At 39.9% G+C, this 25,654-nt stretch overlaps 2 protein-coding genes across 2 annotated transcripts; one reads left to right on the top strand and one right to left on the bottom strand.

Annotated features, from left to right (window-relative positions):
• Nucleotides 1-79: 79 nt before the first annotated feature.
• On the bottom strand, nt 80-25,624 carry acsf2 (acyl-CoA synthetase family member 2). The gene is made up of 16 exons (XM_044103136.1): nt 25,288-25,624; nt 22,496-22,691; nt 20,876-21,004; nt 18,881-18,934; nt 18,661-18,779; nt 16,193-16,355; nt 15,349-15,444; nt 14,763-14,914; nt 13,314-13,405; nt 13,149-13,225; nt 4,290-4,397; nt 4,006-4,157; nt 3,749-3,890; nt 3,006-3,116; nt 2,852-2,920; nt 80-663 (listed from the first exon to the last, which is right to left on the bottom strand). The coding sequence occupies exons 1-16, from the start codon at nt 25,407-25,409 to the stop codon at nt 616-618; spliced, it is 1,830 nt and encodes a 609-aa protein (XP_043959071.1). The 5' UTR covers nt 25,410-25,624; the 3' UTR covers nt 80-615.
• On the top strand, nt 4,769-13,142 carry chad (chondroadherin). The gene is made up of 4 exons (XM_044103138.1): nt 4,769-7,148; nt 9,099-9,262; nt 11,037-11,224; nt 11,736-13,142. Exons 1-3 carry the CDS (start codon nt 6,369-6,371, stop codon nt 11,206-11,208), a joined length of 1,116 nt encoding a protein of 371 aa, XP_043959073.1. The 5' UTR covers nt 4,769-6,368; the 3' UTR covers nt 11,209-11,224; nt 11,736-13,142.
• Nucleotides 25,625-25,654: the final 30 nt, after the last annotated feature.

The raw sequence follows: 25,654 nt of genomic DNA, 5'->3' as shown, positions 1-25,654 counted from the left end.
GGGCCGGAGAGGCGTGCACCTGCCGTCGGGATGAAGAAAAACAGCTCCGTTCTTCCCGTAAAAGAGGAACACCCAGATCTGGCTTTAATAGAGTTTATTTCAAGTTGAGATTAAAATAATAATAATAATAAATGTAAGTTTTGTAGCTGCTGGGTAAAAACTGAGCAGACCAACAAGTTGTCCGCATACATCAGCCTCACAGGACGATCAGAGCCAAAAGAAAATGAAATCACAATTTATGTTCCATCTTGATTCCTGCTGCTGCTTTCAACCTGGATCTGATTCTGTACATCTATGCAGAGTAAATTGTGTTCTCGTCGTTACATTTTACAAAACGAATTAATGCCTTTTTCTTGTAAGAGCTTAAAGCAGCAGGATGGAGTTATTCATCCCCGACCCACTAATTACAGTTTAAAGATTCCTGCCCATCACTGGTCCGCTTTCGGATTACACTGTCTGCCAGAGATGCTTCTCCAGACATTTTATCTTGTTCTGATGGCAGCTTGGCTTAATCCAAATTGTAGTTTATGCTATACGATTTATATACAGTTTATGTGCTGGACACAGTAATTGAATTCTCTCCGTTCAGGACAGAAGTCTGTCATTTCCTCTGCTTCAGTTCAGCTGCTTCTCGGCCTCCTCACGCAGCTTTTGCTTCTGGATCTGAGTAACAAAAAAACAAACAGATAAATGAATAAATGAGGAAACAATTTTTAAAATCTGCAAACTGTTCAAGAAATATGGCTGCAAAATGTGAAATTTCCAAGGTGTGCTGGACCTCTGGATCCCAGTAGGGAAGAATATCACCCAGAAGTTTTTTTTCTTTCAAATAGTAAAAATCATAGATTTATGACACACACAGCGATAGGTTTTGAGTTTTATTTTCTACAATTATTGATGGTTCTGGCTCAAATCTTTCCTTTCATTGTCCTCTGTCACATTAAGCCTCAATCTGTCGTCTGTCCATCTCTTTCTAAAGGAGCTACGGCTCAAAGATACTGCCGTTTGGATTTTCTTTGGCTAAGAAAATTAGAATATTGCATTGCAAACCCATTAGAAAAATAGATTTAGGCAGCACAAATATTATCTTACGTGGTACAATTCTGTATCCAATGACATTGACAAAGTTTAGTGGAAGAAAAAAGTGTAGCTGAAAAGATGTGTACATTTTGTTCAGAATTAAAATGATAAATATGAGTTATTTTTTGAAGTGCAGTTGTGTTTCACATTTTAAATAACTTTTTGAGAAACTCATGGAGCCCATTTAATTTAAAATAATATTTTGACACATCAATACAAGTATACATATAAAAATATTGGGTGTATGTTTTACAAAACTCCCTATTTTAGAATAAAAACCTAGTGACAAATTTTTCTACTAAGGTGCTTTTTTTTTATTTGTCATCCAAACATATATGTAAAAAAAATCATACTATATATATATATATATATATATATATATATATATATATATATAAAATTCTTCTCACCCACCTGGTGATTCTTCTTCCTCTTAGCTCGGGTCCTCTACCAGAGGCCTGGGAGCTTGAGGGTTCTGCGCAGTATCTTGGCTGTGCCTAGGACTGCACATTTCTGGACTGAGATGTCTGATGTTGTTCCTGGGATCTGTTGTAGCCACTGTTCCAGTTTGGGGGTGACTGCCCCGAGGGTCCCGATGACCACAGGCACCACTGTGGTCTTCACCTTCCAGGCCCTCTCCAGTTCCTCCCTTAGGCCCTGGTATTTCTCTAGTTTCTCATGCTCCTTTTCCTGATGTTGCAGTCACTTGGTATTGCCACATCCACCACAACGGCTTTCCTCTGTTGTTTATCCACCACGACTATGTCTGGTTGGTTCGCCCTCACCATTTTGTCTGTCTGGATCTGGAAGTCCCACAGGATCTTAGCTCGGTCATTCTCCACTACCTTCGGGGGTGTTTCCCACTTTGATCTTGGGGGTTCCAGTCCATATTCTGCACAGATGTTTCTGTACACTATGCCTGCCACTTGGTTGTGTCGTTCCATGTATTCTTTCCCTGCCAGTATCTTGCACCCTGCTGTTATGTGTTGGACTGTCTCAGGGGCCTCCTTGCACAACCTACACCTTGGGTCTTGTCTGGTGTGGTAGATCTGGGCCTCAATTGCTCTGGTGTTTAGGGCCTGTTCCTGGGCGGCCATGATGAGGGCCTCTGTGCTGTCCTTCAGTCCAGCTTTTTCCAGCCATTGGTAGGATTTTCTGATGTCAGCCACTTCGGTTATTTGCCGGTGGTACATCCCATGCAGGGGCTTGTCCTCCCATGATGGTTCCTCCGGCACCTCAGGTTCTGTTCCCCATTGTTTGAGACATTCACTGAACACATTGTCTGTTGAGGCTTTGTCCCTGATGTATCTATGGATCTTGGATGTCTCGTCTTGGATAGTGGTTCTCACACTCACTAGTCCTCTGCCTCCTTCTTTGCGGTTCATATATATATATATATATATATATATATATATAATATATATATATATATATATATATTAAAAAAAGTATACATAATAAAGACTGCAGGCATCTTTTCTAACTTCAGCTTCAGATGTGAGAACATGAAGCCGTCACGTTGCCTTTTCTTTCCCGTGCGGTTGGACTTAATGGCTCTCAAAGGAGTCCTAAGTTTAGGGTTTGAATTAATCTGACTGCATAATGAGGCCAGAGGGACACTGAGGGCGTGCAGACGCCTTCGTGGCTGAGCTTCTAAATCTGGATCTGTTTTTACTCTGGCTGCAACGTGTTTGTAATTAACCACAAAATGAAAGCTCTGGATTTGGGAAAAGGAAAAACAAACAAAAAAAAAATCCCATAAAAACATCACCTTTCCAGTAACAGTGAGTGGGAAGCTGGTCACAAAGAGGATGTAGCGAGGAATCTTGTAGTGGGCGATCTGGAGGAAGCAAAAACCAGGAGATGTTGAGCAGAGCAGCTCCGGCAGAGGAAGGAGAGCAGAAATGAAAAGGAAATGAAGCCACCTGTCCTCTGCAGTACGCTTTGATCTCCTCTGCTGTGCACTCCTGGCCGTCCACCAGTTTGATGCAGGCACAGACCTCTTCACCCATTCGAGGATCTTTGACTCCAACCACCTAGCAGCCAATCAAACAAATTAAATAAATACTGAGAGTTATCGTTCATCCATGTGTGGAGCTGAACGTTGAAAATGAACGAGAACAGAAGCACAAAACTAAACTGAAGTTTTTAAAGTGGCTGATCTAGATTTGTAATATTAATTATCTTCATATTGTGGTTAGGAGAAATAAAAATATACGGAGGTTTTGGAGTGTAAACATTAACGTTGGTAATACAAATCCAGATTTAATAATGACTAAAGCAAACTTTAATGAGTCCAAGAAGACCAAGAAGAATTTTTAAAGAAAAGCAGATGGACAATAATTGTAGGTTGTTGTTGGCAAAAAAAACTACAATTATTGTTTATCTGCTTTTTTCTAGCAAGAAGATGTTAAAAAGAGGAACAGCTCTGAAAAGAGCTTTGATAGATACATAAATTTATATGAAGAAAAAACATTTTAACAAATTTATATATATATATATATATATATAAATCAGAGACTGTCAAAGTATTGAACATTATTTTGTTTCAAGGCAATAAGGATAATAACAGTTTCCAGCATCATCCAAAATTCATTCTGATATCTATGTAGAATCTGTTTTGTAGTTGCTGTTTGTGGCCACAGATGGCGCCGTTACCGCCGCACACCTGTGCCTCCTTCACTTTGGGATGCGTGTGCAGAAACTGTTCGATCTCTGCCGGGTAAATGTTCTCTCCTCCTCGGATGAGCATGTCTTTAATCCTGCCGTCGATCTTGCAGTAGCCGTAAGCGTCCAAGCTGCCGATGTCTCTGGAGGGAAGAGCGCCAAGGAAACCGACAAACAAAACATGCTTTTAATAAAAAGCTTCAAAATGATGGTTTGCATGTGATTGTTTTTACTCTGTCAAGATATCTTAGCACTCACCCAGTTTTGTACCAGCCTTCTTTAGTAATGCACTCCTGTGTTTTAGCCTGTTCGGACCAGTACTCCAGCATCACACAGTATCCTCGGATCATTATCTCCCCTTTCGTCCCCAGAGGCACAATCTGGCCAGTTGTAGGGTTTACTATTTTAGCCTGAGGCGAAACAGATACACACTCTTTGTTTTTAAAATCCTGTACAATCTGGAAACAAATTCTCACCTCACACAGAAAAATAACCACACACGTGTGTTTCTTTGAATTTATTTGAGGAGCGTGTTGGTGTACCTCCACGTGGTCCAAAATGTAGCCAACCGTCTCACACTTCCTCTCCATGTTGTCCAGGGGACAGCCGAGGAACGTCACTGGGCTGTTCTCCGTGGTGCCGTATCCGATCTGTCAACGACAAAAACACCAGAAGAAGAAGAAGAAAGCAGGAAGATGAGTCAGTGGAGAAGGCGAGTTCAGGATTAAATAAAGCTGTTTTTGTTTTTTTAAATCAGTGTTTATAAAGAGTTTCGGTTTTGATTGCCTGCAGAGTTTTATTTGTTTCTCTCAGCCAACCAAACCAGAGATCCGTCCTTTCTGAGATAAGAGGAAGCTGAAATATTTATTTTTAAACTATTCTAGATTGTTCATTAGATTGAACTGGACTGACAGCTAATTTGTGCTGTTCTAAATTTGAATTATTGGAACATGTTTTGGTTTAAAACAACTTAGATGAATTGGTTGAATTGGTTTAAATATGGCCTAAAGTGTTGGGAATTGTAACCAGAATCCCAATAGGTTTGAATTTGATGGCATTTTGAATCTACGGGATTTATACCCGACTGCATTCAAAATGTTTAAAACGGACTGTTTTGGAGTTTATTACAATAAATTGCAATAAAAGGAGTATTCTTTTCTCCTGGTTGAATATTTCAGACTACAGAAACATTATTTTCATGACAACTTGAAATGAAAATATTAGATTAAGGATATTTGGCTATGTGTCCTTTAGACTTCACTCCCGTTTGTTTATTGTTTCAGGACTTTCTGCACAACTTGCTGTTCTTTAACAAGGAGCACCAACAGAGGACAACTGCAAACAGAAATTGTCCTCTACAGGAAGCTGTGGAAGATGCATGTTTTTGCAAAACCTTCTTGATGTTAAAAAGAGTAATGTAGAGTCTTGGTTGTGGATCCCTGTTCTACTTAAATGGGCGTTTAAGCTCCTTTAATTCGCTACATTCCATCCAGCCCGCCCTGTTTTATAGCGGGTAACTTGGCGTTTGCCTCCGGCAGGAATGTTTTCTTCTCCATTCAGCTGATTATCAAAAAAAAGAAAGAAAATAAAAAATCACAGGAGAATCCTCCATCAGCAGCAGGAAAGTTTAAACTGGGCAATAAATGTCAGGCTCTCTCAGATGAGGCTGTGGTGAAAGTCTTCACCTGCCAAACCTCCCCAAAAAATTAAGATTCACACTAAAATGTTAGATTTGTGAGGTAAACACTAGATATCCTTTTTTTTCTTCTTCTTCTTCTTTTTTTTTTTTAAATGGGTGGGACCATAAAATACAAGAAGCTGAAGCCAAACCATCCTCTGACCTGAGCAAGTCACACCCTGCCAGAAACGGCTCCAAATCACATAAACTGCTCCATCTTCTGCGTTGAGGTTTAACTGGAAATCTCCATTACATAACACCGCTCTCGGTTTTCAAGAGGAACAATGCACACAGGAATGCAAAGAGGCATTTAAAGTTTTCACGCCCGTGATGATGGAAGTACGTTTTTTGTTTTTTTTCCTTTCTTTTTTGCAGATGACTTGCATCTTGCTTCCATGCCAGCCATCTGGAGACTATTACAGGTTATAAAACAGCTGCGCAGGAGTGGCTCCTTTTTGCTGCCACCGCAGACTGAAAAACAATGGCGAAGTCTGGGAGCGTGCACAGAACCAAACTGACCTCGTGCCACGTTGTCAAACATTCACCTGGAGCCTCTGACAGGGGAAAAAGTACGATTGGTGCTTGTTGTGATTTGTTGGGACATGCGTCCGCTGTGGTGCGCTGGACGTCAGGTCGTCCCTGCAAACCTGCAAAGAAGACGTTGACGGGCGCTCTGTGAGGGTTAAATTCTCACTGACACTTGACTTCCATGTGCAGACCTCTCACTTTAACCCTCCTCATTTTTTTCCCTCCACAAGTAAATGTTATAAATAGCGCTGTGTGCTCGGCCCATCGGCAATCCTCCTCTCACCTTTTGCTCACTCCTCCTCTCTGTTTTCCTCACAGCAAAACCACGCTCTGTTGTAGCTTCTCCTAACTGCTCCCGTCGAGGTTTTTTTTTTTTTTTTTTCGTGTGAAAGTTGCTCTGACGGAGGCCATCAGAATGCGCTCTGCGTCCTGCGTGCTCTTGTTGGGAGGCTGCATCCTCCTGGGGCTCCTGGGAGTCCAGAGCCAATGCCCGAGCCCGTGCCATTGCCACGGAGACCTGCAGCACGTCATCTGTGACGGCGTGGGGCTCAAGAAGATCCCTCAGGTTTCGGAGGCCACCCGTCTGCTGAACCTGCAGAGGAACAACCTGGGCACCGTCCCCTCAGGGGCCTTCAGCGAAAGCAAGGGTCTCGTTTCTCTGCACATGCAACACTGCCAGATACGAGAGATTGAATCCCAGGCCTTCAAGGGACTGAAGAAGCTCGTCTACCTCTACTTGTCCAACAACAAGATCAGCAGCATCAAGTCGGGCGCCTTCGAGGATTTGACTATGCTCACCTACCTGTACATGGAGGGGAACCAGATGAGCGAGCTGTCCAAGGGGCTCTTCTCCCCCATGATCAACCTCTTCGTTCTGCAGCTTAACAACAACAGGCTGCGAGAGCTCCAGCCAGGGACCTTCGCGGGTGCCAAGGACCTGCGCTGGCTGCACATGAGCGGGAATGAGCTGACGACGCTGCACCCGGGGTCTCTGGACGAAGTGGAGAACCTCGCTATACTTCACCTGGACAGGAACAGGCTGTCCGCCTATCCCAGCGCCGCCATGGGCAAACTGCGAGTGGTGGAGGAGCTCACGCTGGGAAAGAACCCCATGAAGACGATCCCAGACAACGCCTTCCAGAGTTTTGGTCGCTACATGGAGAAACTACACCTGGACGATATGGGCTTGGAGAAGGTAAGACCTGTTTAGTTCATGATTTAGAGTTTAGATCTGTGATCAGAAACGACAGGAAAAGGATCTGGGTGAAACGTAAAACTAAAAGAGTCTTATTTGTAACTTACACTCATTTTGGCCTGTTTTAAATGCTTTAGAAGGAAGTTTGAAAGTTTAACTTGGGAAAAATAAATCGGCAAGTTTCTATTAAAAGGCGACAAAAAAAATTTGATTAACAGATTTTGCTGAATATGCTAATATGGGTTCTTCACTGTCATTTTTACCCCTACTGACTTAGTTTAAAATTGACAGAGTCAGTTTGGACTAGCTTTTGGTATCTACTTCCATTGAGCCCTTTAAACCTGGGGTGACCAAAGTACGGCCCGGGGGCCACGTGTGGCCCCTGGACTCATTTTGTGGGTCCCCCGACTACAATTAAAAAATGACAAGCCTACCGGCACAGGTGTTTGATGCAGACAGAGAATTTTGTTTTTAGTTAGGGCAAAATTATTGCGAACAAATTAAAATCTTAACAAAATGGAAAATGTTTGATATAACAGAAAATATTCGCGTTTTAATAACCGCACTTTTACATTTGCTTTAATTCATATTTAAATAGGAACACATATATTTAGTGACTTTTGCTCTTTTACTCAGAAGTAGACTTTGGGGCATCCAAATTTGAAATTTGAATTTGTTTAGTTTATAAAGATGAGAAAATAGAGCAAATAAGATCCAAAAAGTGACTCAAATCCTGTTCTCGTAGTGTTTTTGTTTTCCCCAAACAAGCCCCCCAAAAGATGTGCAAATTACAGGGCTTTCTTTTAACGTGCAAAATTCTTTTTTGATTTTTGGGTATATTGTTATTTACATAACCCATTCTCACACACACACAAAAAAAAAAAAAATCAAACTACTTTGTTTCGTTACATCTTTGTAATGTATGTTGAGCAGCTAAAAGGAAAAAAGAAAAACATAATATAAATTATTTGTGAATTTCAATTGTTTCAGAAATCATGATCTGATTGGGTCTCAGGTAATTCTGGCCTCCCCCTGTTCACCAGGTTGCCAATGTACAGAATGAGCTCTTATTCAGACACCCATTCATCTGATACTTGAGGTTGAGACAATATTTGAGCGTGACTGTGCCAGGGAAATGAGGCGCTCAAAGGGAGAACATCAGTAAAATAAGCTTCTTACGCTGGGATGGTGTGAAACCAGGTGGAAGCAGCGGGAGCTGGCAAGCAGATTCAGATACTTTTTTTTTTTTACCCAAATGTAGGTATTTTTAGAGTGTTTTTGTTTGCAGGATGTTGGCCAAGCATATCTGGTTCTAATTATTGCACAAGCGATATTTTCAGCAGCGTGTGTTTTGCGCTCCGGCTGGATGGGTCCTATAAACAGGTCAGGAGGGGCTGGATCACAGGTAAACAGAGGCAGCGTGCTCCGCGGTGCATGAAGAGGAGTATTTTTAGCCTGCTGAATGGACAACAGTCTCTTTGGGAGCCATGCTGGCAGAGGAGCGGCCCAAAAATGGAGGCGGCAGAGGGAGGAAAACAGCTCTGCCATGATGGAAGTCCTCCATTTTTTTTTCAAAAACACCAGTGGAAATTTCCGAATAGCCTCAACTCTTTCATGCCCAAGATGAAAGAAGCTTTTAAAGAGCGGCCTCATCTTCCTCCTCGTGGAGACGAAGGTGACACAGGTCAGTTCAGATCGCACCTCTCTGAAGGTTTCAGCACCTTCACAGATGCCTATGAAGCTGAAGGTAAAAGAAGGAGGCCAGTAAATGTCAGTGTTTACATATAAAAGGGTGCAGGAGAAAGGATGAGAAGAGGCATTCATTCCAGAAAAAAAGCAAACACCCCTCTCCTTTAGCAAGCAATCCGTTTCTTGATGATGTTCAAGACAAACTAGCCTGACATTTTGAGCTGAGAAAAACTAATCGACTGATTCTCCCTTTTCTTCTAGCTATCTGCTGGTGCATTTAATGGCGTGACAGCACTTAAGTTCCTTTACCTGGATAACAACAACCTCAAGTCTCTGCCCACCACTATGCAGCTGAGTGTCGACACCAACATGACCCTCTTCAACAACCCCTGGACCTGCTCCTGCCAGCTAGCGCCACTACGCAAGTAAGAGACAAAACACAAAGGCTGTTTCTAAAGTCCGATAAGTCCGCCTTAATGATTTTATATTCACTATGATATCCCAAGAAAAATAAGCTTATGAAACATAGAGCCACTGGCTACATTCATGACATTTAAGTGACATGGCATTGGCCAAAACATTCTCCTCCCAACTGTATTGAGTATGAGGAAGCTTATGTTTTATAGCTCCCTTTTCCCCTTAATCGTGCTGATGCACAGGAAACTTACAAGTCTGACTACGAGTCAATAATTAATGCCAAACAGTAATAAAGTACAGCATAAAGACACCAGCACCGCAAATCTATGTTGACAGGCTAAAAAAAAAGATCCTTTCAATGACCTTAGTGGATGGGACAAGTAAGAGTTACAAGAAGTTTTAACCTGAGGCATGTATTCGATAAATGGGTAGCACTTTATTTGATGGGATGTGCATAAGACTGACATGACGGCGTCATAAACATGATATAACACCTGTTATGAACATGAAGGAGTGAATGTTTACATTCATGTAAACATTATGAATGTTTACAACTGTTGTCATTTAGTAAATAACAACACATTATTGCAAGGTTGCTCTAAAGGTTGCATTGAAAGTCCATTAATAGTGCCAACAAGGTTAGATTTGAGCATCTATAGCACTGGTTTAGCTTAAGGGGTAATCAGAAGTGTTACTTTTATAAACTGTATGCACCTAATTTACTGACGATCGCTGGTCTAAAGGAGGTTGGTGAAAACTAAAGAACCTGTTGGAGAAGGCCAGCAGTAACTGACCTCATACTTAAGGGGAGTCATGAACCCAACTAGAAAGACTACAGCTTTTGTGGCTGTTGGAGGCAAAAAAGAAACAATTGATGACATAGTAAGAGAAAAAGTCCCCAGGCTGCTTCATTTAGGAAGGAAACAAACCTGGGCTGAAGGTGAAGTTTGCTCTTAGAAAGAGAAATTTCAGGGTGTTTGAAGGACTCAAGGGAAGGTCTGAGTCCATTACCATGGTAGACATCTATGGCACACCACCATCAGATCCCTGATGTGCTAAAAGCTCTAGACATTTTGGTTTGTGTACCTTTTTAATGCCATATGGAGGACTAAAACAGGGTGGTGGTCCCAATCTTTAAGAGATGCAACAGGACAGCGTATCTCACCTACTAAGGGATTCTCAGTCTCAGACTCTCAGATATCGCTCTTATGCATTGGAAAAGACCCGACTGATTCTCAAACGTCTCATTCAGAAAGCGTTAGTCAAACTCTTAAAGGAAAGCCACTCGTCTTCAGTCTTGTTTTCATGACTGAAGATAAAAACATGACATCTCCCCAACTTCATCTCAAGAAGGTGAAGTTGTGGAGAAGAGTAGTGTAGTTTTTTTCTTTGTTTTACAAATGATGTGGTTCTCTTAGCCTCTTCATGTCAGGACCTTTAACATGACCTGGGTTGGCTCACTCTTGGGTGTTAACCAACAAAGATGAGACTCAGCTCTATTACACCTCATCCTTAAGTGGACCAACTTTCATGGTCGATCAAATTTCCCTCTCCAGTTCTGCAGGTACAAATTAAACCCAAAAAGTATTTGGATTTTCCAATCTAAACACTACTAACAGAGTATGTCCCTCTAAAACACGTCAGCCACCTAGAAACACAAACGTTTTAAGTAATTTTAGTCTTCATAAAGCTCCTATCAATACCAGAGTCTCAATTTCGGCCTGTAAAATAAAAAGAAAGCATATGCTGCTATGCTTCATCTTTTTTTATTTCTGCTTTCAGGTGGATGGACTCCCGCCAAAATGAAACAGATGCAATTTGTGAGTCACCTCCTCCACAGAAAGGCATACAAATCAGAAAAAGCACCGTCTTCAAGCGCTGCAAGAGCGAAAAGAACGATAAGAACAGTAAGAGCAAGAAGACAAAAAAATCTCGGACTGGTCGACGTCAGTAAACCGTCAGCTGATCAGGTATTCAACAACTAACAAGCCGCATGTCTGAAAGAAGGCATAGGAAGGAATTGCTTTTTATTCATGCATTGTGAAAAAAAAATACATTAAAAAATTTACAACTCCACCTAGCATGTTGTTTACAGAACTTTATAAATGGTTCTGTTGCTTTTAAAGGGGATGATTAAGTCGGTTAAAAGTAATAAAAACACTTTTATGCAGGAGAAATGTAGCTCATTGTGAAAAGAACAACCCAAACATTGAGTTGATTTTGACACACCCATCATGTGTCTTTTTTTTTTTACCCTTCAAAATATCCAAATTACATTCCTGCAAAGTGTCTGGATGTGGTTTTTGAGTAGCTCATACTTAGCTTCACACATTTGTGTTCCACACTTTTCTCTCCTGACTCCCTTCTGTCCATGTCGGCCCCAGGAGGCAGTGAACCGCGTCCAGGTCATGAGGTGTACAACTGTTTAATTTGGCAGCAGATTTTTTTTGTTTTTTGTCATGTCTCTCTCTCCCTCTGCAGGAAGCTCAGAGAAGGAGCCTGTCCAGGTGACCGGCTACAGCGAAAGCAACACTTACTGACTCTGCTTTGAGACTGTTGTAAAGGAAAAGCTTTACACTCTATGGTATACAAAACCCATATGCTTTTCTTTTGTATCATTTATATCAAAGACTGAATAATAAAGTGGAAGCAGCAAACGAAGTGGCAGGAGGCAACCAGAACAGAAAAATTAGATGTTTTTATTCTTCCTGATGCAGGTGGAGATCTTGGTTTGATCGAAGTAACTCTGTAAAGATTTAGTTCATATCTGCGACTGTTGATCAGGCTTCAGAAAAGACCCAGAACATCAAAATGTGGTGCCTTCCAAAAGGTATTCACATCCCTTGAACCATAAAGTACAATGTGGGATTTTATGTGATAAACTATCACAAAGGAGTGCATAACTGTTAAGGGGAAGCACAGTGTGCAAGTTTTGACTTTTTAAATCAAATCTGAAAAGTGTGGCGTGTTATTCAGCCACACATAAGTCAACACTTTCCAGAAAGTATTTTGGGGTTTAGCTTAACGTTTTTTATATCCAGGGACTAAAACTTTTGCCCATTCTTCTTTGCAACGCAGCTCAACGTGAGTCAGACTGGATGGTGACCATCTGTGAACATCTGTTTTCACAAATTCTCAATTTAACTTAGGTCTGGACTTTGACTAGGCCATTCTAACACATGGATATGTATTGATTTAAACAAATTCTGGTTGCATGTTCAGGGTTATTGTCCAGCAGCTGAACTTTTGCCTTTATTTCAAGTCTTTTACAACCTCAAACAGGTATTTTTTCCACGTTGGTCCTCTGACCAGCTTAAAACAAGTTGTGGAAATGATCCATTCTCCCCCTTCCTCTTCAAATGTCTGCACCACTTTATGTTGGTTTATTATCGAAAATCCCAGCTGAAATTTGTGGTTGTAATGTGACAAAATGTGTGGAAGTTTAAGCTTAAAACGTATGAACACTTCTACAAGGCGTTGTACGTCCAAAATGACACCTGAACAGGTAATCAGAAATCATTTGTCTTTTCACTGTCCTTCGTTATAAAAGTGGAACAGGGTATATTTTTCTTCCCACTGCGTGCAACAAGAGGGCAAATGTAAGATTTTTATTATTTTTTTTTTCTTTCTAATAAAATATGTTTCCTCATTTATTGTATATTCTGTGTGTTTATATTTCACTTTTGAACGTGATAATAGCTGTTCACATCCAATAAACCTTTTTTAAAAAGTAAATATTATTTTGTTTGTCATCACTGCTCAAGTTTGTCATTTGTCTCCTTCTTTCGTGTTTGAAAGCTGAACTCCACTTTTAAGTCATTGGATTTGAAGTTTTTACGATTCTGTAGCTACATGTTTATGTTTATTAAGGATTGTTTGTGAAAATGTACTCACTGTCATTTCTTTGATGCCCATTCGAAGCACCACTTTCTTCACCAGCTCTGGGGGGCACGGGGAGCCAGCCATGATGCCTGCAAGGAAAAATAAGGGAAAAACTAATCAATGCAAATCTGATAAAAAACAAACAAAAACAAAAATGATATCCACCTGCTTTCTTACCTCCCTCTATGGAAGACAAATCATATTTAGCCAAATCCGGCTGGTTAAGCATGTCAACATACATGGTGGGTGTCCCGTAGACGTAAGTGCATCTGCCAGATAAAAACAACAAAATACCTTTTGAGGAACAAGCGTACTATCCAATTAATGCTTTTTTTGTTTGTTTGTTTTTTAAATGGGAATCTATTTTTTTTTTTAAACTAATATTTTAATATGAAGTGTATTTGCGTGCAAATATATTGGGCTGCTGCTATGGGGGAATTTTCCTGCCATAATTCGAGAGCACACGTTTTCACTTTGAACGCAGGACTTCCTGTCTTTCTTCTTAAAACTTGCAAATGCTTGTACTCAAAATTTCTTCTTCTCTCTCAAATATTCACTGTGCTTTCTCAAACCTTTCTCCTTGCGCTCAAAACTTCTCTCTGCTCGTTTCCGAAACATTTTCTGCGAGGAACAGAAAAGTACCGTCGCCTGTTTGCGATGACACCTGTATTTACTAATCGCTAACCTTTTATCCACCATCTTATTTCCCCGCTTTCTTTACTGAAGTCTAATTTTACTGTTAGTTTTAAATATTCTTCTTTGGTAACACTTTATTTGACGGGTTGTGAATAAGACTGTCATGACACCGTCATAAACATGACATAACAACCTGTCATGAACATGAGTAAGTCTTCATGAATTTTTATGACTGCTGTCATAAAGTGTCATTCGGAAAATTACGAGACTTTTAATGCAAAGTTGATATTATTCAAAATGTCTTTGTTATGACAACTTGACATTAACCAAGAAATTATGATCCGACATAAATTTGCTATAAAAGTATTACTGATTAAACTTTAAAAATTATGTAGCTTTGTGTTATTAAAGCTAAAGTTTAATCAGTAATACTTCTATAGTACAATCAGATTTACAGATAGGGCAAATACACAAGTTAAACACACATTTAAAGGAGTTGTTTTTTCTCTACTTCCTGCTTGCAAAACAAAGCTGAACAAGTTTCTTAATCTTTTCTTAAATCTATGAAACCAGATTTCTCTGGTCTGCTAAAGGAAAACCAAAAGAGAATAAAGCATACATATTATCAAGGTTTCAAAACCTAAAACCCGACACAGGCAACAAGTCTGTTAAAACCGTTAATCTTTTGTAAATGCAGTAAATATCCAGAGCAATTTTTGTGTATCATTTTACTCTGTGTTGAGTAAATATGAGCCCTGCAAAAACAGGTTTGCTCACCTGTGAACAAATGTAGAGTGAGTGGTTTACTCCCACCTATTTTCATTTCAACAGGATTACAACCAAAGAAAGCTCTGAATAAATTTAACAGTGACCCACCAGTACAGGTTACTCAATTATTAGACGTAATTAGATCCAAGCAGACCACTGATGCTATTCGTGGTTCAGATCCGACGCTTTATGTGTAATTCAGTTGGTTGTTTCTGGAACTACCTCTCACTCTGTATTGCTTCGAGGTTGGCCTTTCCGTTGTACCCTGCAGAGGGAAACACCAGGCTGAGGCCGTGCACGGCCATAGCAATCCCTCCACCAACAGAGCCGAAGCAGTGGTACAGAGGCACAGGCACGCAGACACGAGGCTGGGACTGCAGATGCAAAACAAACAAGTAAATCCATACTGTTGGAAGGTCTGGTTATTTTCCTCTAAATGGTTCCACATTTGTAAGGAAATGCAATTCTGGGTTGAGCCAGTAATCCCCGTCCCAATAACACAATCCTGGTACCGATCTTTGTTTAGTGTCATTTACTGGATTGGATGTTTGGTGTTTGTGGAAGCAAGACATATTGCGAATTTAAAGAATATATTAATTTAACATTTAATATGCTAAATGAGGTCAGTGGAGGCTGCTTGCAGGTAATCTTTCCAACAATGTCTACCAAGACGACTTGCATTGTTTGTTATCTTTTTAAATTTAGTTTCCACGTTGAGTTCAGAAATGGATTAACTGAGTCATACTTATGGATATAAAACTGCTTATAAAATGCTGGCCTGATTACATCCATGACGGCTCATTCTCACCTTCCAGGTGTACCCGACTCTTTTCCCAACAAAGTAGGCATTGTTGATGATGTTGCGATGTGAAAGCGTGGCACCTTTCGGTGCTCCTGTGGTACCCTGAAAACAGAAATGTAATTAGCTAATTATTGCTTTCATAAGTTCAAGAAAGAGAAAACACACAACACTCTGATTGGCTGATAGCCGCCTTACTGCTATGTAAACATGAACCCAACATACGTTTGGACAACTGAATAAAAAAACAAAAAAAACTACATTCACATAATCTGTTCTCTATGCTTGAATGTGAGGACCAGGATGAGGAAAGTGAACTACAGTATTTTCCGGACTATAGAGCGCACCATGCTATAAGCCGCACCAACAACTTTAAAAAATAACTAACTGGAAAGTAAGCCGTTGGTATTTCCGCCACAGCAGAGGGCAGCAGAGGGCTGCGTCCTTAATCCGCCTCCAACTCCGAACCATGGATTCGTTCACGCTGAGTTTACGTGCAGCGGCTCCATTTCCCTCCTATATTGCCAGATCGATAGCCCTCAACTTAAAAGCTGCATCATATGAGTTTGAAAACATTTCTCCGTGGTGCCTGCTGCTAGCATGTGCTTGTTCTAAATGAAAATTAGCGCTTTCTTCTTTGATTTCCAATTTTGACTTCCAATGACTCACTTCCTGCTAAAGAGCCCCCTGGTGGTTTAAGAAAAATCCACAGAACGCACCGGGCTTTAAGCAGCATGGTTCAAAACGAGGGGGGAAAGTAGCGGCTTATAGTCCGAAAAATACGGTATTTAAGTCTTCTTATTAACTAATAGATGAATCCATCACCCGGTTACAAGGAATAGTTGATAATTACCGAGGTGAACTGGATGTTTATCGGGTCTTCAAAAGAGAGCTTGTTCTGCAGATCCTGCAGCTGCTTCACATGGCTACTGTCTCCCGCCTGCATCACGTCGTCAAAGTGAAACATTCCCGGCTGCCTGCTGTCCAGGAGGATCACCGAGCGAAGCTCTGGCAGTCTGACGAAGGGGAAACCAAACAAACAAACGGTGTGGTTGCATTTTAAAAAGTTTTGGATTCCTGAAACACTTTAAACTTTGAAGTTTTATGGTGAAAACTGCAGATATTGAACAGAACGAAAGGTTTGATAAATGCTTGAAAGCATTTTATTTGCTTACCGGTTCTACTTTTTGCTTGTTATTTTTCAATGTTCTGCCAATAATTCGTTTCTGCAATAGTTAGTTACAACCAGCAACGTTTTTCAGCCCGCAGACAACAAACTGCTTTTAACAGCATGAATGTAATAAATTACTGTAGCCTATTGTTGAAAAGATCATTTATTCCATCTGTCATAATAATGTCTGCCTTTTACGTTTACTTGATCAAAATTATACATCCAAATTTACACAAACACCACTACTAAAATTTAGGTTAAAAATTCCTTGCTTAGTTCTCTTTTCCAGATTAGTTGTTTCCTTGATAGGATCTGAACAGTGCATTCATTTTTAATAAGTTTGAGGTCAGGGATATCTTGATATCAGTCTGATTTATCCATTTTAAATCAGTTTTGTTGTGTATTTGGGATCCTTTTGAAGCCAAATGTTACATTCCCAGTCTTTTTATCACACTATATGTTCTTCTGAAGGACTTTCGCTCATAATTAGTCGCTGCTTCTGAAGATTTCCATAAACAAAACAAAAGAAAAAACCACTATAAAAGTACTAAACTGTTATCCTGAATGTTGTGATTGCAAAGAATCAAGGGTGGGCTTATCCTGTGTTTGTATATTTGTAAAAGAGGCTGTAAAGGAAGCTTTTAAGCAATTTTCCCTAATGCTTTTAGAACTCTACCAGATCTCATCTCTCAGGGAACGTTACCAAGACAATTCAGCTCCAGGGGGATATTTTCCTACACTGGACTGCATTCGTGTTTAGATGGTGGTAAATACAAAGCAAAAAAAAAAAAAAAAACATATTTTGATTCATAACAGACTAAAGAAAATAAGTAAAACCCACAGTCTGTAAGAGCAAGCAAGCAGTTGAAACAGATCAAGCCCTACTTTAACTTTCCGGAATATGTAGAAACATACGATAACCATCTGCCCAGTGTGTGTCCTTCTAAGAGTGTGCAGCTGTTAGGGGGTGTTGAACAAATCAAAGCCTTGTGTAAGAGGTCAAAGGGCAGCGCTCCATAAGGAGGAGGTTTTCTGTTCTTCTGGATTCTTGAGTTCTGATGGAGTTTTTAATGTTTTACAACTGTAAGAGTCGCCACGGAGATTGCTGGGTGTTCTTACAGTTAATGTTCTGATAACCCGGACAGATCACAACATAATCGGTCGCCTTCAGTGATTACAGAACAATCAAAGATAACACAGGAGGTCGTGGACTGTAGGATGTTTGCAGGTCACTTTGATATGACTAACTGGGCTAAAAATAAACTTAGACCTGAAACAAGTGTGGCCTACATTTATATTCAGCCCTCCTGACTCAATAATTTGTTGAACCCCCTTTTTTTTTTGCAGATGTCGTTTGCACTCTTGACTAAAAGTCTCTACAGTAACTTCGAGTCTTTGCTCAGAGGAGGCAGATTAGCCCTAAACTATGATCTGTGCGTCACAATATGGACTTATTTTCCACCAAAGACATAGCATGTGCTCAATTTGACACAAAACTCTTTGTGCTCTCAGTCGTGTAGAAACCACAGCTTATGGCTCATCAAATCGAGTACAACACGAGATGAGAAGTTGAGAAGAATATTTAGCTTATCTGAAACCTTAAACGCTGTGACTAAAAAAGAAATTCACCTTTCTCATTGATGTTTTGCAACCATGTTTGAACATATTGCTCAGGATACCTCCAGAACGTTTTGAAAAGGGTGACCCGACGGTTTGCACCCCAATTTCAAAAGCTACAGAAGACGATTTATTGCGTCATTGTCACATAACAGGGGTTGGAAGATGGGCACTAAAAAGTAGCATGGTCTCAAAGGTTAAAACAAACGGCTTAAGCCAAAATAAATATAAAAATGCTTCAACTTCCACTCACTTAAAATTCACATTTAGAAAAATTATGTTTATCATTAGTGCTAGTGATAAAAAAGACATATCAAGCAGATCTCAATGTGCTCTAGCTGAAGGCCAAATTGAAGACGCTGATATTATGGATGTACTTAAATGAGCCTGGAATCATTACATGGTCACCTTTTATCAGTCTACACGCAAACCCTCCAAAACTCGTTTCTGAGTTCATGCAAGATTAGAAAGAAAGAAAACAAACTGCTAAAATGTGAGGATTGAAGAGTAAATGTGTGAACGCCAGCTTGCACCTGGCGCTCTTGATGTCTCCTGGGCTGGACGACTCGATTTCAGGACAGATCCTCTTCAACATGTCGCAGTACTTCTGAGTCTTGAACTCTGTAGGGCACACAATGGCTTGACAGCCAACCTGCAAGGAGACAAAAACAGTATTCATCTCAAAGGAATCGTATTTCTGTTTGTCCAACGCAGGATTATTAATCTGGGTTGAAATAAAATTAAATCACTCACCTTCCGTAGGGCATACTCCACTTCCATCTGTTGGTATGCTGGGTTTACAGACACCTGGAGAAAATAAAGATAACTGAAGATGTGATTTAGTTCAGTAACATCACTTGCACTTGAAAAGAGAAACATGAGAGAGCCTTAATTAGAGGAGCAACCAAAGGCCCATAATAACTTTGGAGAAGCTATAACTTTCTGTTGGAGCTATTTGTTCAACACTTGGCAAATCTGTATGTATGAAAGAATGAGGTGTTGTTGAAAAAAATAACTGAATGGTTTTCTGATTTTATGCACTGCTTTGTGTCTGACGCATAAAATCCCAATCCTTTGAGGTTTTTGGTTGCAATTTGACTAAAAAAAAAAGCAACAAACTCAGGGACAGCCAGCACTTTTAATGTGTCTATCTGACCCATAAAAAGTGTCACAATTTTAAAGGCTTGCAACTGCATTGCTTTCTTTGGTCTAATACTGATAACTAGCACAATATTTACTGCTCAAGAATTTTACATCCAACAATCTACATACAGTATGCAAGTAGGTTGCTTAAATTTTTTCTGATAGTTTTAGCTTACTGAAATGTCTCTCCCCACTAGCAATAGTTAGCATAGCTACCAATGACGGCAGATAAACGATTTTCCTGTAATTATAAGTTGTTTCTCCACCATTAGCACATTTAGCAGGGAGTGAATGAAGTTGATAGACAGAACTAAGACCATCCTTCTGGTTCTGATTAGTTGTTTTAGCCGGAATGTTGCATTACTTTAGCCAGCAATAGCAGCTCAGGGAGCAGGTGGAGGAGATTGATTGTTTTCACAGATTATCTGTCTCATAACAAACTGTCACGACATGGTGACAGCTTTAACAAATATGGAGAAAACATTTTTTTAATTAAAATTATATACTGCAGCTTGAATAAAATGCAATAGCGTAGCATTTTTTTGAGAAGTCTGGATTGTTTTATGTATATTTTACATGTTGCCTATGACTACTAGATTGAGCATTCACAACAGGCTATGCTAGCGGCAGCATAGCACAGAGCGAGGGGAAGAAGGATGAGCAGCTACATGAGATTGTGATTGACAGCACTAAAACTCTCCTGTCTCTGATCAGTTGTTTCTAGATAGTACTGGGAGAAGGAAGAGGAAATAGATTTTTCACAGATTATCTCTCATACCAACCATACTGTAAAAACATAATGACAGGTTTAACAAATATGTGAAAAAAATATTTTATAAAAGTTAGATACTGCAGATTTAATTTCACTTAGGAGAGGGCAGGTCAGGAGAGTAAGTGTGGTAAAAGATACAGGGACAAGTTCAATATATGAATACGTTGGTAATTTTTTTCCTTAATTCATTAAATGTTTGTGAAATGGAGGCAAACATTAGTCTGTAGCTAAGCTAACTATGCTAGACGGTTGATAATATCACACAGTCTACCCACCTCTCTGGAAAAAACTGGGTTACAAAGTGACACTATTGCTTTTTTCTTTCTCTGTTTTTGAAAACCTAACTTTATTATTTTTCTAGGCATCATCATAGTAACAGCCACGGTCGTTCTTGTCTTGTACTGCTGAACATCGTCACCGTCAAACTCTCCAAGCAGGAACGAACCATTTCATGCAGATCCAGGGAGATGTGGGCTTTTTGGTCTGGGAGGGGTAACATTTAATTTTTACTGCTAAAAACAATTTTAGAAAACACAACATAATTAATTTTGTAATTGACAAGCCCCCCGCCCCCTTTTTTTTATTCTATAAACACAAAAAATAATAATTGTAGAGGGCCACCCTTGGAATCGTCATAACTTTTCCCCCTATGTGGCGTCCTGTGAACAAGTGTTTACATCCTGCAAAGCTCCTGGCTAGTTAAAGTGGAATCACAGAAGCTTGTGTTGATGTAGATTTATTAAGCTGACAACTAAACATTCTTCTTCATCACAGAGAAACATGTTGGTGATTAGAATGGTTGGTTTTTGTTTTCCTCTGCAGCCTGGATTTACCTGAATAATCCCAGCTTTAGCGGTTGCAAACTGGAACAAGACCCATTCATAAGTGTTCGGCCCCCACATGCCGAGCCGGTCTCCTTTCTTGAGCCCAAGAGCCAGAAGTCCTGCAGCAGCCCGGTCCACCTGCAGAGACACAGAAATTAGCTCAACCTGGTATAATGCTCACTGAAGACAAAGGCCGGCCTCCTCCATTACCCACTGCATCGTTACTGATTTTTAATGTAAAAAGAAGTATATCAACATGTGTGTAATAAATTCAGATAATACACGAGTTTCAGTCTTTGAACTGAATTTTAGCTTTTGTTTTTATAATACATTCAGACTAATAAAGCAGCATGTGGCTTGGATACCTTGAGTCAGGGTTCAAAAACATTTCCACCACTTTTAGCAAACAATAAAGTTAAAGATTTAAAATCGGTTTATCCTGCAGGATGCTGCACAAGGTTTGACATTAATTATGCCACACACTGAACAAAGTTTAGGCACATTCTGTTCTATTACTTTTGACCACATTACACCATGTCCTGTTAAATAGACACAAAGACTTTGGATTCACAATTACAAAACATTGTAATTGTTTAACAATGGTTTATATTCTGCCTTTCAGAGAGATCCGTAATATTTGCCTTAGTCAAATGATGTCTCATGGTGTACCTCAAGGATCTGTTTTTGGCCTTATTCTGTCCACTGTTTTAATCATATCTCTTGTTATTTCTGTTGTTTTAAACCTTTTGAATTTTATTTTGATCACAAATGCCAACCAGTTGTTGGTTTTACAGAAGAGTTACTTTCCATATGGGATATAATGCATAGAATCATATCTTTGATTTTTTTTGTTTTTGGATGATGATCTGAAACTCTTCACAATAAGCAGAAGAAATCTGGACAAAATGTGTCTATCCAGTTGTAGATTTCTTTTCATCCAAATAAATTATAGAAATTGCAGATTTGACTAAAATTCCCGGATCCAACTGAAAGCTGGATGACTGAAAGTTTTCAACTAGATGAAGAAAAAAATTGAGGTTTTTTTTCACCAGAGAACTGCAAAGATAAAGCAGGTCCTTCAGACTGTTGGTTGTTTGGTTAAGTCTTCAGTTAAAAACAATGATATAACGTTCAAATCAAGTTTTACACTTGAGAATTATGAAAAATTGTTGGTTTGATTTTGCTTCTGCTACTAGAGAAATATTCCTGAACTTATTATTTCTTGTCTCGAGATGTAATTTCTATCTGACTTCAATGCTAGGGCCACTTCATTGGTTTGATTACTGAGTGCATTTCAGGATCCTTGTAGAGCGCTACATGGACAGACACCGGCTTACATCTCTGAACTACTACATCCCTACACCCCCATCAGGGCTCTGATGTCCTGTGAGCAAAGCCTGAAGACTTGATTGTGCAATAAAATGTCACTATGCCTGGAAAATACATAATAGTGCCGCTTTAAAATAAATATTTTTCCATGCTGAGTTGCCACAAGGAACAACGTTGTCGTTACCCAGAGATAAGCGTTTCTACAAACATCCAGTGTCTTCCTGTGGTATGTTTAACGTCTTTGGATGTGTTATGAGATCTGGAGTTTTGGAAACGAGGACATTTGTTGGAGAGACTCACATCTTGTTGAAATTCTGCGTAGGTTTTGCGGACTCCGTCTTCCAGAAACACCATGGCCTCCCTGTCGGGCCAGCGCTCCACGGACTTCTGCAGGGCCTCTGCCACCGTGTCGTGGAGCAGCGCCTTGGACGACGTGCCATGAACGTAGCTGGTGGTGAGAGTGGGGACGATGGGGGGAAAGTCCACATGGATGCTCCTGAGCCGGAGACAAGAGGCAGAAGATGCGTAGGCATTTTGGACCCTGATAGCGAAATACTTAATCTGTGTGATGCAGCAGGTGCAGATGAGTGAAGTCTAACAGGAGGTGAGTCAGTGGTTTAGATAAACACAACCAACTGGGTCAGACTGGACGTTTCTCAACTTTTAATGCAGATTACTGTATTTATTGTTATCCATATTTTTATATCCCCTTGTACAGATAATGTACGTATACAACTAATGTACTTTCACTTATTGTCTCTTTGTGATCGTTGTTTTTCCTTTTTTTTTATAAATTGTGTCAATTATTGTGTTAAAAATTTGTGAGCCTTTAAGTAACATCTGAAAAACAATTGAAATTTTACTGAATTGAATAAATTGAAATGAAAACAAACCCTAGACAGAAAAACCTCCGTGACGATTAAAGATAAGGTTCAATAACAGGATGTTCTGCTAAATGGGCTGAAAGCCTCTAATAGGATTTATTTAACTCTAAACCTTTAAACCTCAATAGAGCTCCAACAATAGAAATATAAAATTTCAACACTGTTTGAGGAAATAGATAGAAAAGATTTGTTTAAAAACCATCTAACTCATTGACCCTGAAATGTGACACAAAGTCCAGGAAGCCCTACTTCCAGCACGCTGGGAGGAAGTAGGAGACATTCCTGCTGTCTCTACAACTTTCAGCTGATTTCAAGTTGCCCGGATTGTTCCCAGCGCTTGATTCAGCAGACAGAGGTGAAACTAGAGCAATTATCTTCAGCTTAGTAAAAAGCCTGGCAAAATGCAGGTGAAAGGTCAACATCAAAGTCCATCTGGACCTGATTCTAGGTGAACAAGGCAGGTTAAATAATTGATTAGATAATTGATTAGATAAACAGATTCCACAGAACTCAGGGGAAGGAAGTCAGAGACTTGCAGTGTAGCAAACATCCAAGGTTACAGTGAAAAAAACTACATCCTAAATGAAGAAAACTTGGTACTGAAGTTTTTATTGATGTTATAATTTAGTATCTGCTTATGCTTCCTGACAGTTTTGGGTGCTGGTCATTTAAATTTAGTTCTTTTGAAATTTGGTGTACAGGTGAGTCTATTCAAATTATCATTGTGAATAAAAGTTTAATATGTTTTTTCAATTACTCCAAAAAGTGAAACTCGTACTTTACGTAGAATCATCACAAAGAGTGAAACATGTCAACCCTTTACTTCTAGTAATGTTGACCATTATAGCTTGCATGTAAAAGTGAAAAGTGTCTCAAAAATACTTTTTTGGTGTTAAATTCTCAAGATAGCTGCAAAAGTTTCGTGGAGAACAGATGATTGGACAGATGTCCAGAAGACAGACATTGATTTGACACCCTCCACAAAGAGGTTAAAGCACAAAATGTCATTGCTAGAGAAGCTGGTTGTCCAAAGAGTTTTCTTCAAGCATAATTATGGAAAGTTGAGTGGAAGGAAAAAATGTGGTAGAAAGAAGGTGCTGCTCCACTGTGTTTTCTCTGAAGTCCACCATCAAAGCAGCTGTCTACCAGGAAAAATTTATGTTTCCTTCTGCTGGCAAGATTTATGGCTGATATCATTCTCTAGCAGGACCTGGGACCGGCCTACACTGTAAAAAGTACCAAAAGTTGGTTCAATGATCAGACTCACCTGACCTCAACCACATGAACAATCTATGGAGTTAATGTCAAGATGAAAATGAGAGACCAAGTTCAACAATCCAGATGAGTAGGAAAGCACTGTTAAAGCAACCTGGGCTTCATGCCACGTCGCACTGATGCAGTAATTTATGCAAAAGGAGCAAAAACCATTCAAGTATTCAATAGACAAGAGTTTAAAAAATGGAGCAGTTCAAACAGAAAGAAAGAGAGGAACTCTGCGGCTAAAGGATGTGACTTTTTAAACATTGGACATATTCCTTAACAGTCAGCCGGGACAAGAGTTGGGTAAAAGAGATGAAGAGCTGATATAGGAGGAGATTTACATAAAGAGATAGAAAAGCTTATTTTATTTCTATAGATTTATATATATATATATATATATATATATATATATATATATATATATATATATATATATATATATATATTTATATATATATATATTTATATATATCTATATATATATATATATATATATATATATATATATTCATCGCAAGTCGACCAAGACTTCTCACTTTTTAATGTGACTGATATGTTACATATAAACTGTTTTGTCTTGTTTGTGGGGATCGTTTGGCGGGAGAGATCTTGTATGAACATGAATTCATTACCAGGAAGATCCAGATTAGTAAAATAAGAACCGACGCTGCAGCTTTTCCGGGGGGGGGGGGGGGGGGTTGGAGGTCGACCCGTCCCCGCCCTGTCTTTCTTGTTCGTAGTAGATTTTAGTTATACTACTTTTCAAAAAGTTGCGCAATATGTAGGAAGACTGTGTATCCGGTGCCAAAGCAGAGGGCTACTTCAGCAGCCGCAAAGTTCCGAGACGAAGAAAGTAAACAAATATGACAACAAACTAATCTCCCTGCTTTCTGCACATGAGCTCCGATTTTAAGTTGTAAACAAAACCCTGGATCTGGTTGTCCTCACCGAGCTGCAGCGGGTAATCCTGGCTGACGTGTCCATGGTGTTCGGAAAACCCTCAGAGGAACTGAAAAAGCAGCGGTCCTCCGAAAGAACTGGGAACAAAACCCAGCGGTGTGGATCACCATGGTGTGCAGCCGCTGATAGCTCACCGCGCCCTGACGCACGAAACCTCCGAACCTTCCGCGGGCCGACAGAGCTGGAGACCCTGCAGACTGAGCCGAGCCGCCAGGGGAACTTCTGCTGCTTTCAGGCTGCAAGTTGTTTCCAGATGCTTTGCTCGAACCTTGATCTCTCAGGTCCGTCTACACGCCTAGATTGATTTTTATTTAACTGCCCTGATCAAGTGGGGGCGCTGTACAAGCGCTGCAAA

The sequence above is a fragment of the Gambusia affinis genome, linkage group LG20, assembly GCF_019740435.1.
Source record: "Gambusia affinis linkage group LG20, SWU_Gaff_1.0, whole genome shotgun sequence".
Taxonomy (NCBI): domain Eukaryota; kingdom Metazoa; phylum Chordata; class Actinopteri; order Cyprinodontiformes; family Poeciliidae; genus Gambusia; species Gambusia affinis.
This window is presented reverse-complemented; position numbering and strand designations above follow the sequence as displayed.